Source organism: Ammospiza nelsoni, chromosome 16, assembly GCF_027579445.1.
Source record: "Ammospiza nelsoni isolate bAmmNel1 chromosome 16, bAmmNel1.pri, whole genome shotgun sequence".
NCBI lineage: Eukaryota > Metazoa > Chordata > Aves > Passeriformes > Passerellidae > Ammospiza > Ammospiza nelsoni.
Genome location: NC_080648.1, coordinates 3718353 through 3730602, shown reverse-complemented (window position 1 = coordinate 3730602; position 12250 = coordinate 3718353). Strand labels below are relative to the sequence as shown.

Sequence of the window (12250 nt, the reverse complement as noted above, 5' to 3'; positions counted from 1 at the left end):
AGTGTTCAGCTGCTGGCCTGGCTTTGTGGGTGTACCTGAAAACTCTGTGTGTGCTGCAGCCTCTGCTTAGGTGTAAGTTCAGAGAAATGGCTAAACTGGCTGGAATCTCCAGCTCTGAAATCACTGTGTTCCACATTCTGCCCCAGTGTTCCCTGGCAGTGCTGAGATTCCTGCCAGTACTGAACATTACCTATGGAGGAGACCTGGCTCTGTCTGCTCCTACAGCCACCCTCCCCATGTCCCTCACCAGAGCTCTCTTGTCCCCTCAGGGCCTGCCCATCTCCATGTACGGCGGCACTCTGATACCCTCGCACCCTCAGCTGGCAGATGGCCCAGGAGGGCCCCTCTTTAACGGGCTCCATACTCCAGATCCTGCCTGGAATCCCATGATCAAAGTTGTCCAGAACTCAACAGAATGTACTGATGCTCAGCAGGTAGTGTGGCTGTCTTCTCCCACCTGTGCTTTCCTGGGGCTTTGTGTGGTGCTGTGAGACCCAGTTTTGGCTGGGTGACACATTTGGTTTTTTCAGTTCTTTGAACCTAGGGTTGAGGTTGTTTGCATGACTTTCCCCTACTCTGTGTGTGTGTGTGCATGTGTTCATAAAATATCCATGGTGCTATTGATACCAAACCTTCCAGGTAAAACAAGCAGCTCAGCCAGGTAATGGACTGGTACAAGTGAGAGGGTTTATTTCCATCCTCAGCACCTTGCAGGTTGTCAGTCAGACCTTGGCCAGAGCTGAAGAGCTCCTGCCTTTGGACAGTCTGGTTGTATTTTGAGGGAAGCCTTATGCTCACCCTCAGTGTTAAAACACTGTTAAAGGAACCTTTATTTGTTTTTATAATAGATTTGTCTTTTTATTTCTTGCTGTAGATTTGGCCTGGCACCTGGGCACCTCACATTGGAAACATGCATCTCAAGTACGTCAACTGATTTAAGGGGGTCTGTCCTTTTTTAGCCTGGTTTGGGAATCTTTATGACCTTCAAGAACCCTGGGGATTTTTTTCATGTGCCTAATTAATTAATTTTCTGTGGGCTGTAACAATGGAATCTCGATTGCCCGTTGTATAAGAACAAATTGACTTACCTATACAAACTGATTCTGTTCTCCAGTTAGTTTAGCCACTTCAAACTTAAAAATCAGACAAAACTAGTGCTTTTTGGCTAAACACTACTGAATGCTCCTTGTATGCAGCTGAGAACTAGCTGATGACATGATTTTGACCTTTTAGGGTGGTAAATACCTGTATAATTGTTTACAGACTTACAAGGAAAAGCTGAGTAAATTTCATGTCGTATAGTGGCTCTACTTTATGTAGCCTGTATTAATGTGAAATATTTACCTGAATACTCAATAAAAGGCAAACAGCATTTATAGGTTGTGTGTGAGAATTTTGGAAAGGGCTGTATGTTATTGTCCCCAGCAGCTGCTGCCATGCTGGGTGACAGATCTCCCCAGGGTCACATCCTGAGCATGTGGGTGCAGACAGGTTTGGGAGGGTTTGGAGACACAGGGGTCTGCAGAGTCTTTGCCCCTGCCCCTTGTGAGCCTTTTATTGGTGTGAACCTGCTTCTGTGTTATGGTCTTTTCTTTCTGGATTAGTTCTGCTGCTTCTGGCACTTCTGGCAGGTGTCACCTGAGAGATGAGGTTTTGCTCAGGGCTGCAAAGAAGGGCTGACAACTGTGACAGGTGAATGCAGGGTTGTGCACCTGTCCAGAAGCAGATCTTAAAAAAGTGCTTCCCATTTGAGGAAAATGTAATAGGTTCAGTTGTAAGCTTCTTGTAATGCTGTGAATCTGCTAAGAGCTCCTCAGGCCCTTGCTGTGAGGAAGAAGAGGATTTTTGCACGCTCCTTAAGATGAATGTTAGCTCCTGACCCAGTTCTCTACTTTCTGCACTTGGACTGTGCTTAGTTCTATTTTTACTCCAAAGTAATGCAGTAACTACATGGAATCCATTCCTTAAGCAGGAAACTCCAGTGCACATAGTGTCTAATCCAATGGATCAGTCTCAGACCAGGTGGAGACTTCACCTTCTTCCACCTTATCCAGACAAATCCTTACATGCAGCAGCAGAGTTCCCCAATAAAAGCATAAAGAAGCACTGAAAACCCAAAGTGCACAAGCAGTGTCTACATATCAGAAGAAATCAACCTCAGAAGCGCTACTGGATGGTATATTCAGATATTTTTCTTGGTGTTTGAGGATTAAATGCAAAAAAAAAAAATTGAACTGCTGCTGCCCCAGTGGTAGTGCCAACCCCAAAGGAGACACACACAGAATGAGTCACAGAAATGTTTGTGTTGGAAGTGGCCTTAAGGTTCACCCAGTCTGATGCCCTGACATGGGCAGGGGACACGTGTCAGCAGCAGCTGTATTGGAAACAAGCAATGTTGTGTTAGTAGGTGTGTGCTCTCAGGGGCAGGGTGCCCACTTCTCTGTGTTCCTTGGCTGCAGCAAGCAGTGCCACCGCCTCCTGCCCCATCCTGGGGGGCCACTGTGTGCCCATCCTGGAGGGCTGCAGCTCCAGGGTGGGTGGCACAGTGTGCTCCATGACACCAGGGGGCATGACCCAGGATGGGGATGGGGCTGTCCCTGGAATAGCCTTGGCCACCCCAGCCCTGCCAAAGAGGCAGCTCTTTGCTGCACAGGTCCCTTGCTGGGTTCTTCCCTGCAGAGCTCCTTGCTCTGGGCACCAGACCCAAGTGGCCTCAGCAGCCTCCACTAAAATGGAAAATGGAACCCCTAAGTTTTGTAGGAAGATCCTGCTCAAAGTTTGGACTATCACTGCCCCGTGGTTACAGGGGGGCACAGGCAGAGGCAGGGCCTTGTGCTTTCGGTGGCAATGCCAGGGGGCTGGTGAATGCAGTGCTGGTCCCTCAGGCCAGGCTGCCTGGATCCAGAGAGAGCGTGGGGGTAACAATGCCAGAGTCTGTGCCCACTTGAGCTCACCAGCCCTGGGTAGCAGGGCTCCCCCAGACCTGTCCTCCTTCCCCCTTCCGACCCCCTGGGTCAGCCACTGAGCAGGTCTTTCCTTTGCCATCTGTCCTCAGGGAAGCATGTGCCTCATTCCTGAGCTGGCCATGTTTGGGTTGGCCATGTTTGGCCATGTAGGCACTAGGCTCTGTGCCTTCAATTAAGCTGCTCTGTGCTGAGAGCCCAGCCCAGTGCTGCAGGGCTGTGCAGGTGTGGGCTGTGTGAGATGTTTGCAGTGCCCAGCAGGAGCTCCAGGCTGGCACCTTGGGCAGCAGCTGGTGTGGGCTGTGTGAGATGTTTGCAGTGCCCAGCAGGAGCTCTGGCCTTACTGACACCTCCAGCAGCAGCTCTGGGCTCCTGGAACCCTGGGCTGCACCCTCTGCCAGAGCCTGGCAGGGAGCTGGTGCTGGGCTGCAGGGAGGGATGGGCAGGGGACAGCAGGGCCACAGACATGGCATGCAGGCTGGTGCCATCTCAGGTGTTGCTGGCAGGCAGTTGGAGCATGGGGAGGAGGCAGTGTGTGCCCCAGGTGGATGCTGCACACCTAGCAGGCTGGGAGAGGAGATGCCCCATGGAACCCAGCTGTTGTCCTCCTGCAGGGAGCAGCAGGTGGCTGGCTGAGACAATGGGAGCAGGTCCCCAGAGTGCCCACCGTGGGGTACCCAGCCCTTGCTGCTCCACCCTGGAACAGCTGTTACTGCCTGGCCAGCAGGCTGGGCCTCGCTGTGTGCCCCAGGATTGGCCCTGCCCTCCAGGCAGCATAGGGGTGATCTGTGTTGGCCACCATGGGGTGGCCCTTGGGAGGCTGGACCCCCTTGTGCTGCATCCTGCAGAGTTCCAGGAGCCTGAAGGGGAGGAATAATGTGGGGAATAGCTGCTGAGCAGGATGGGCGTCACAGGCTGCCTTGTGGGAAGCCAGACATGGTGGCTCCAGAGCCAGATGTGTCCATGGGCCGTGGCCAAGCACTGGGTCCCACCCCTGCTCTGGGCTGAGGGGCTCAGGGCGGGGGTGGCCGGGCCAGCAGTGCCTGACAGCCCCCTGCTTTTGGCAGGTACCCGCATCATCTGCGACCGCAAGTTCCTGCTGGAGTGCAAGAGTTCACCCGCGGCCAGGACCCCTCCCTGCTGCCTGCCCCAGACCCCCGGTGTCACATCCCTGGCCCAGTCCAGCCTCGCCAAGCTGGAGGAGCTCAAGGAGCGGAATGAGAGCGAAGAGGCCGTGCCAGGTGAGCAGCCCAGGGCCACGGCCCTGCCCATGGACCGCCTGCCTGGGGCATGGGGCAAGGCGAGATCCCAGCCTGGCCCAGTTCCAGCTCCTGCTCCCTTTGCCTGCCCTTGTCTGCCGAGCCAGCCCCATCCTAACCCTGCTCCTGTATCCATCCGTGCCCTTGCAGATCAAGACCAGTTTGAGATGGACATCTGAGTTTCCATCTCCTCGTCTCCAGGCCATGGCTGGGCCTGTTCCTGGGCCTCGTGGAGGTGCTGGCACCGTGACCAGCTGGCTGCAGCCCTCTCTGATGCTGGGGATGGACGTGTGACACCTCAGGCTCTAGCACAAGTGGCTGGTGCAATTGCCTAGGAGCTCATGCTTGATCAATAAACACCGTGAAACCCCTGTGCTAACATGGTGTGTCTCTTTGTCAGGGCTCAGCGGGGTCCTCGCCCCCAGGGAGGGGAGGTGAGCAGCACCAGGAGGGTGCAGAAGGTGGCCCTGCAGGTGGTGAGGGGCTGGGGCTCTGTTCTCAGCTGTGGTGGAGGCAGGTGGTAAGGCCATCCCATGAACATGGGGAGAACAGCACAGTTAACACCTGACTGGGCATGTGTCTGTCCCTGGACCTCCCTGAGGTCACCCAGGTCTCTTGGGTTCCAGACTCTGAGCTGTGCCCAGATAGGGAGCCAGGGCTATGGCTGCAGCACAAACCCTGCTCGTGCCAGGGGCTGTTGGCACATCGGCCTCTGCAGCCAGCCCAGACCCCTGGGCTGGGCCAGATGAGGGGCATGCTTTGCCAGGCAGTGCAGCAGGGACACACAGTACTGCCTGCTCCAGCCAGATGCTGAATTCTTCCCTGGACATGGCCAAGCCTGATGAAGCAGCCATGGCCTCACCCAGCACTCCCATCTCCTGCTGACCCTGGGAGCCCCAGGACCTGTCAGTGCCAGAACCCTCAGGGAGACTGTGGGAGGGGGCAGGTTGGTGCTGTTTATTAAACATAATGAATCGCCACTAAAATGTCGCAATGATTAAAATCCCCTTTTCCTGGATGAGGATTGGGAGGCAGAGGGGGTCCCCAGACTCCCTCCAGCAGCAGCGGCCTGTTCCTGCCGGTGGCCCTGGGTAGGGGCTGCCCCGCTCACAGTCCACAGCCCCGTCCCTGCCGTCAGGGCTCCTCCTGCTCCGGCTCGGTCGGGGGCTCAGTCACAGGCTCAGTCCCAGGCTCGGTGTCAGCACTGCTGTCCGTCTGTCTGGTGGGCAGGTCCCGCGTCTCAGCAATGAGGCGTTTGACGCCCACCATCCACTGGCTCACCTCGTTCACGTGGTCCACCATAAGCGAGCGGTGGATCTCATCAGCTGCGTCCCAGTGCTGCTGCTGAAGCTCTGCCAGGACAGGGGGACAGCCCCGTCAGGGGCGCAGGATTCGCCCTCCCGCGGGTGCCTCTGCCCCGGGGCCTGCTGCTGGTGCATCAGCAGCCCCCTTCACCCCATACCTTGCACCAGGAGGTTCATCCTCTTCCTCACTGGTGCCGACAGCTTCCCCTGAGCCCACGCGTCCTCCAGCACTGTCAGCCGCCGCCCGATGTCATTGCACACTTGTTTCTGGAAGGAGAGGTGAGCTGGGAGTGAGGGGATGTGCCCCCGCCAGCTCTGGGGAGCCCCGGGACAGGCGTGGCTCTCTTCCCCCCTCAGGTCTCCTGGGAAGCTGCAGCCCCTGCCTGGCTGCCCCGGCTGCCGTCCCGCCGGCACCGCGGCTCAGGGCGGCGGGAGGGGCCGCAGCCCTCACCTGCACCGTGGCCCGGCAGGAGTCCAGGGCTGCCCGCAGCGGGGCAAGGACGGTGTCGACGGACACGCTGCATTCCTCCTGCTCCGGGCCCGCCGCGCTGGGCCGACCCTCAGCCCGCGGGGCAGCGCCGGCAGAGCCCTGCGGGGGCGGCCCCAGCGCCCGGGGCGGCGGCGCTGCGGGGTCGGCGGGGGCGCTGGGCGGGCCCGGGGGGGCACCTGCAGGGCAGAGGCGCCGAGCCCGTCAGCTCGGAGGCGGCTGGCACCGGGCCCCGCACAAGGGCGGCTGCGGGAGCCGGGCCGCGGGTCCCGGCAGGCTCGGCCAGGCCTGGCAGGGCAAGGTGAGGGGCTGGGGGGCCCCGCGGTGCTGACCTGGGGGTGCCCCCGCGGGCGGAGGGGGGGCCCGGCGGGTGAGCGGGGTCCGGCGGGAGCCCCCGGCCTGCGCCTGCAGCCCGTACGAGAACTGGGGGGGGTCGTTCCAGCCGCGCTCCTGGTTCCCTGCAGCAGCGAAGGGCGCCGTGAGACCGGAGGAGACCGAGGAGTCCCCGCGCCAGGCGGGACCCTCCGGCACGTCCCTCCCGGCACTCCCCGCACCCGGAACGGCCCCGGCGTCCTCCCACACACGGAGCCCTGCGGAGCCGATGCCCGGTGGCGGCCCCGCAGCCCCCCCAGGCAGACCCGCGGTATCCCGGGACCGGGACGCCCCCCCGCACCGGAAGTGCCGCTCGCGCCCCGCGCCCCCTCACCCGGCTTCACGTAGGACTCCGCCATCCCGCCACGTCACGCCCGGCCCCGCCCCTTCCGGCCCGTGAGGCGGGGATGGGCGGGAGGGGCGGGGCCGGGCCTGTCCCCGCCCCGCCGGGGGCCGCGCTCGGGGCCGGGGCCGGGCCGGGGTCGGGGTTGGGGCCGGGAGCTCCTCCCTGGCGGCTCTGGCCCCGGCCCCGGCCCCGGCCCCAGCCCGGCCCGCTACGGGCTGTGCAGGAGGGCCCGGCGGAGGCGGAACACCTCCAGGAAGGAGAAGAGTCCCCGCTTGCGGGCGCCGGCCCCCGCCCCGCCGCCGCCCCCCCCCGCCTTGGCCGCCCCGCGGGCAGCGTCCCCCGCGGCCGCCGGCCCGGCCCGGCCCCGCCCGGCCGCGCTCTTCGCCTTCGTCCCCGGCGCGGCGGCCACGAGGCACTTCTGGTACTGCACCTGCGGGGACACGAGAGGCAGCGCGGGGCACTCGGCACCGGGGACAGCCCGGCCTCCCCGGGGCGGGGCGTGCCCGGCCGCGGTGCCGCCGGTGCTCACCATGCAGGCGGCCTGCACCGCCTCCGAGATGGTGCCGGCGTCGGGCTCGCACCAGAAGGCCGCGCACTGGAAGCGTCGCCCCGTGTCCACGATGAGCGCGAAGGTGTGCGCGTCCCGGCCCACCCCCAGGAAGGTCACGTACCGCACCTGGCACTCCCAGATGTGCGCCGCCTCCTCGGGCTCCTGCGGGGACCCCGCGGGCCCATCCAGCCCTGGCCCGGGCAGCCCCGCCGCCCCCCAGGACCGCTCTGCCGGGGACAGCGCCGTGCCCGCTCCGGCCGCGGCCCCCTGCTCCCTCCCCACCTGCGCCGGGTGCACCCTCATGGCCGTGTCCGACACGTAGATGAGAGAGGGCGTCCAGTTCTCCCGCCCAGGGCGCCTCGTCAGCTTCTCGATGGCCTCGTTCAACACATCCATCCCTGGGGAGAGGGACACCCCATCCTACCGGCCCCGGCTGCGGGCGAGGGCCGGGCAGGAGCTGCCCAACACCAGGGCACGGCTGCCCCGGGGCACGGAGGGGCTTCCTGAGCATCCCCAGCGCGCTTACCCATGGCCCTGGGCACGGGCAGGCTGCCGATGTACAGGGCCTCGTAGGTCTGCATCGACTGCCTCACCGCTTCTAGGATATCCACTGCCAGGACGGGAGAGTGTGTCCTCCGCTGTGTCCCCAGCATCCCCAAGGACCCCGGGGAAACAGCCGGACAAGCCAGAGGGCTCTGGCTTACAGTCGGACTGCGGGCAGGGGGAGCAGCCGGCAATGCAGGGGACGGTACCTTGCAGCGGCAGGTCCTCGGTGGAGATGGGCTCCAGCGTGGCAGCGCGGGGCAGCCTGCTGCTCGCTACAGCTCGCTCGGCCACGATCTGCAAGAGACGGGAATCCCGGAGCCTCCCTCACGCCCGAGGTCCCCGGCCATGCTCACACCCTCCGGGGTTCCTGCATCCCACCTTGGAGCACATCTCATGCAGAGCCTTGGCGATGCCCTTGGCAGGCACATTGCAGTGGAAGACGTGACACTTGAGGACGCAGGTGTCCTTGTCACTGGCCACGAAGGCGAAGTCTCTGCAAGGCCACGAGCAAGGCAGTGAGACCCCGACAGAGGCAGCCCCTGCCTGTACCCCTCCCAGCCCTGTGCCCCCTTACCTGTCCCTGCAGCCGTGGTGGCAGTGGGAGGGAGGAGAGGGGACAGGTCACTGCTGGGGTGCCTCCCCCCAGGTGGGCAGAGCCACCCCCCCGGCCCTAGCTGTGCCCTGGCCCCTGGCACCTGCCGTTGTCGCAGCCAACGCCCCAGACACGGATGTTGAGGATGGGCTGGCGATGGATGAGGCTGCGGTCCAGGGGGTCCACCAGGCTCATGGTGTCCTTCTTCAGAATCATCACTAGGTCCTGGCCCTGCAGAGGGGCAGTTGTTCCCTCAGCCTGGCAGACAGCCTGGGCATCCCCAGCACCCAGCCCCTGTGTGGGCAAACCCCTGCCCCAGCAGCCTGCTCTGCCCCAGCTGTGGGGTCAGCCCTGCCCTTCCCAGTTACCGTTCCCTTGTGTGGGGACCCACCCAGGCACCCTGGCAGTGTTCCCAAGGAACAGCCCTGTCACACCCACCTGCTCTACACCTGGGACCATCGGATGGATGCCCTATGTAGAGAATTGACTCTACTACCTGCTCCCATCCAGCACAGTCCAGCCTCAGCAACAGCAGCCTTGGGGTGGGACCCTGCCTGGCAGCACCATCCCAGGCTCTTACCTCGCCCTGGTTGTCCGCAGAGCCCTGGCCCTTGCTGTTGGAGAGCTGCTGGATGCAGTTGTTGACAGCGATGCTGCTTTTGCCAGGTGCCAGGTCCTCCTCGGGGATCTCCACCCAGCCCAGAGAGCGCACAGCAAAGCACTGAGCAGGGACACGAGGGGCTTCAGTGCCCCTGGCACAGCCACGTCTGTCCCCACGCCTCACTGTGCCACAGTGGTCACCCTGCCCTGGCTCCCATCCACGTCCCTGCCAGCTGCCACCCTCCTCCTCCTCTGCCAGCACAGCCCACGATGCGGCAGTGAAGCTGGCGGGTGCAGTACCTTGGAGCCGGGCTCTGCGCTGTGCTGGAAGTCATCTCCATGCCAGGACAGGGAGTGCCTGCAGAGGGACGGGGCAGTGAGGGGAAGCTCCCTCTGTGTGCTCCTGGGGCACCCAGGGAAGCATCAGGATGCCCTGGAACCAGCAGACCCCCGTGCCACCAGCTGGGAAGCATCCCATGGGGGTGCCCAGCGTGGTCCTGCTGGTTTCAGCAAAGGGGGGGCTGCTCTGGGGGGAGCACCAGGGCCCAGCACTGCTCAGGGATCAATGGCAGCTCACAGACAAGGCAGCAGAGCACAAGGACATCCCTACCTCCGGGACAGCGAAGCCATGGGGCTGGGAATGGGCCGGTCCTTCCCCGAGTGCTTCGCTGCAGGGCCCTGGCATTCCTGGAGAGAAGAGGAAAGGGGTGAGAGCTGCAAGAGAGGCATCAGGAGGCACCAGGTAGGAGTCCTCCCTCCCAGGACTGCAACAAGCTTGTGACTATCCTGAGTAGTTGAGTCCTGCTAGGATGAGCTCCAGGATGGGACCTGCTGAAGCCTTTCAAAGGGCTCAACCCCCAGATGTGCTGAGCAGGACTTGAGGGTCACACAGACAGGGAGCTCCAAGGGGAGGCTGGACGAGTCATGCCCAGAGGGCCCTTCAGCAGGATTCTGCCAGGGGTGGAATCCAACACCAGCCCTCACACCCCTGCCCACATTCCCTACCCTTCCATGGAGACTGTCATCTCCATCAGCCTCCGTGTGCCCTCCTGGGCCGGTGCTGCGTGCAGGGTGCTGCCACTGTGTCGTGCCTGTTGGCACATGCCAGTAATAGGTACCCAGAGAGTCACAGATTTTCCTCCAGCCCGGGGGGAGGTCAGGGTCTGTCTCCAGGCTCTGGTCGCTCCAGAGGTTGTCTGTGCAGAGAGGGAGTGTGTGAGATACAGGGTAGGGAGAAAGATCCCGCAGTTGCCTTGAGGAGCCAAGAGCTTTGCCCAGCAGCAGAAGGGTCCTGCAGTGGCCTCTGGCTGCACGGGCCAGGAGAGGAGGCTGGCAAGGGAATGTGGCACAGTGCCAGCGAGGCTGCAGCAGAGACAGACCCCAGTGCAGGGAACTGCCTCGCTGCTCCCGAGGGACAGCGGAACCTCGGCAGGGCACAGAGAGCAGGGGCAGCCTGGGCCTGCCAGGCGGAAACCCTGCGGGGCACCAGGCTCAGGCTTGGCCCGCGGCCGCCAGCCCAGTGTCCCCCTGCCCTCGGCCGGGAGAGGGGCCGGGACACACACCGGGGTCCGGGCAGAGGAGGGTGCCCCGGGGGCTGCAGCCGGAGGGTGCGATCGCCGCGGCCCCGCACTCCCAGCCCTGCGCGGGCACCGACTCGAGCCCGTGGCGCAGCACGGCCGGAGCGAGCCCGGGCCGCGGGGGCGGCGCGCCCCGACCGGCCGGGCTGTGGGGCCGGGCGGGGCTCCGGGACGGGGAAGGTGGGGGCGCTCCGGGGCTGGGGAGATACCGAGGTGGATATGAGGTGCCCCCGAAGCGGGTGGGCTCCCGGCGACCTTGGCGGGGCGGGAGCGGCGGGGCCGGGCCGGGCCGGACACCGCGGGCCCCGATCAGCACCGCGGACAGCGCCGGGCGCGGCCGCCGCTCCCACCCTCGGGACCCGGCCCAGCAACGCGACCCCGGCCCCACAACCCGACCCCCGCCCCGCAACCCGACCCGACCCACTCAATCCAACTCGAGTCCCACAGCCCGGCACCAGCCCCACAACTCATCCCCGCTCCTGCAGCCCGCCCCCGAGCCCGCAGGCTGTGCCCGTGCCCGCCGTGCTCGCCGTGCCCGCCGTGCCCACCGTCGCAGTTGACCAGGACGATGGCCAGCATGTAATCCTTGCCCAGCATGGCCCCGCCGCCCGCCCGGCGCGGCGCCCCCGCCGCCGCCGCCTGCCCAGGCCCGGAGCCGCGGCGGCTGCGGCGGGAGGGGCGGGACCGGGGCGGGCCGGGGCGGGGGCTGCAGAGAGCCGGGGGGGCGCGGGGGATGGCCCGGACGGAGCTGGGGAAGGGCGGGGAGGGCCGGGCCCTTGGGGTGTGTGTGTGTCTCGGGGCAGAGGTGGGATCCTGAGGAGGGAAGGGGATTTTGGGGCTGGAAAGGTTTCTGAGTGCGACAGACAGCAGAGCCAGGGCAGCCCCTTGTGCTCTCAGGTTCGTTCCCTTTCCTTCCACCCACTCTTAGGGTTCCTCAATTCCCTTCCCTGTCCCCACAGATCACCATCATTCCTCTCCACCCACGCTTATCCCATGTTCATTGTCCATTCATGCCCAGGTCTGTGTCCAGCCTCCGTCAGCCAGTGCTGAAGGCACCCAAATGTCTGTGCTGGTTACCTTCCCCTTCTCACCAGGGGCCAAGGGCTTTGCATCTCCAGTTTAAGACTTCTTTCCATTCTATCTTGGCTAATGATCAGCACACAGGAGCAGAAGTTCTGGAGACATTTGTTGTACACATGAATTCCCCATGAAGCTCCCTGAGTACTGCTCAGGAAAGAGTCCTTCCAAGCTACAGGTACCTGATGAAATATTCCAAGATAGATTGCTGTAGGTGGCTTCTCCAGACAGTCCTTCATGGCCTTTCCACCTTTTCTTCTTCAGAGCAGTTTTTGGCTGTACAGAATTAATTTTCCATGCTTGGTCCCCCTCTTTTTTTCTTGGCCTCATTCATGCATTCCATGGGTAGCATGCCCCTGATTTTGTGAGACACCCTCCTCTCCTTTATACATTTCAACCTTGCTCACCTGGCCAGAGAACATCACCAGCTCCATAATCCAGTTTTGCACTTGTGCACAAATTTCTCTCTCCTGCTGGCAGCTGGTTTGTTTTTTTTTTTTTTTTTTGGATACAGTCTTTTTTTCTTCTGCATCTATCTAGAGCTAGTCAGATTTCTAACACTCCATTCAAGCTCTGT

At 62.7% G+C, this 12250-nt stretch overlaps 3 protein-coding genes across 11 annotated transcripts in view; 1 reads left to right on the top strand and 2 right to left on the bottom strand.

Annotated features, from left to right (window-relative positions):
• Positions 1 to 4599, top strand: part of ANKHD1 (ankyrin repeat and KH domain containing 1) — a 100975-nt gene extending 96376 nt beyond the window's left edge. For 7 of the 9 annotated variants that reach the window (XM_059483804.1, XM_059483803.1, XM_059483802.1 and 4 more), the window contains 3 exons: positions 270 to 434; positions 4031 to 4204; positions 4373 to 4599. In XM_059483804.1, the coding sequence (XP_059339787.1) occupies positions 270 to 434; positions 4031 to 4204; positions 4373 to 4516 (483 nt within the window). In that variant the 3' untranslated portion in view covers positions 4517 to 4599. Of the gene's footprint in view, positions 1 to 269; positions 435 to 874; positions 1394 to 4030; positions 4205 to 4372 lie in introns of those variants that run through there. The other 2 variants (XM_059483801.1, XM_059483805.1) reach the window with 2 other exon arrangements.
• A 558-nt stretch (positions 4600 to 5157) lies between these two features.
• Positions 5158 to 6883, bottom strand: SRA1 (steroid receptor RNA activator 1). The gene is made up of 5 exons (XM_059483713.1): positions 6720 to 6883; positions 6346 to 6471; positions 5978 to 6192; positions 5685 to 5793; positions 5158 to 5574 (listed from the first exon to the last, which is right to left on the bottom strand). Exons 1-5 carry the CDS (start codon positions 6742 to 6744, stop codon positions 5357 to 5359), a joined length of 693 nt encoding a protein of 230 aa, XP_059339696.1. The 5' UTR covers positions 6745 to 6883; the 3' UTR covers positions 5158 to 5356.
• A 56-nt stretch (positions 6884 to 6939) lies between these two features.
• Positions 6940 to 11198, bottom strand: APBB3 (amyloid beta precursor protein binding family B member 3). The gene is made up of 12 exons (XM_059483657.1): positions 11145 to 11198; positions 10025 to 10215; positions 9630 to 9706; positions 9320 to 9377; positions 9000 to 9140; positions 8523 to 8650; positions 8402 to 8407; positions 8206 to 8320; positions 8034 to 8121; positions 7808 to 7891; positions 7261 to 7679; positions 6940 to 7161 (listed from the first exon to the last, which is right to left on the bottom strand). The coding sequence occupies exons 1-12, from the start codon at positions 11191 to 11193 to the stop codon at positions 6940 to 6942; spliced, it is 1578 nt and encodes a 525-aa protein (XP_059339640.1). The 5' UTR covers positions 11194 to 11198.
• Between the last annotated feature and the right edge of the window lie 1052 nt (positions 11199 to 12250).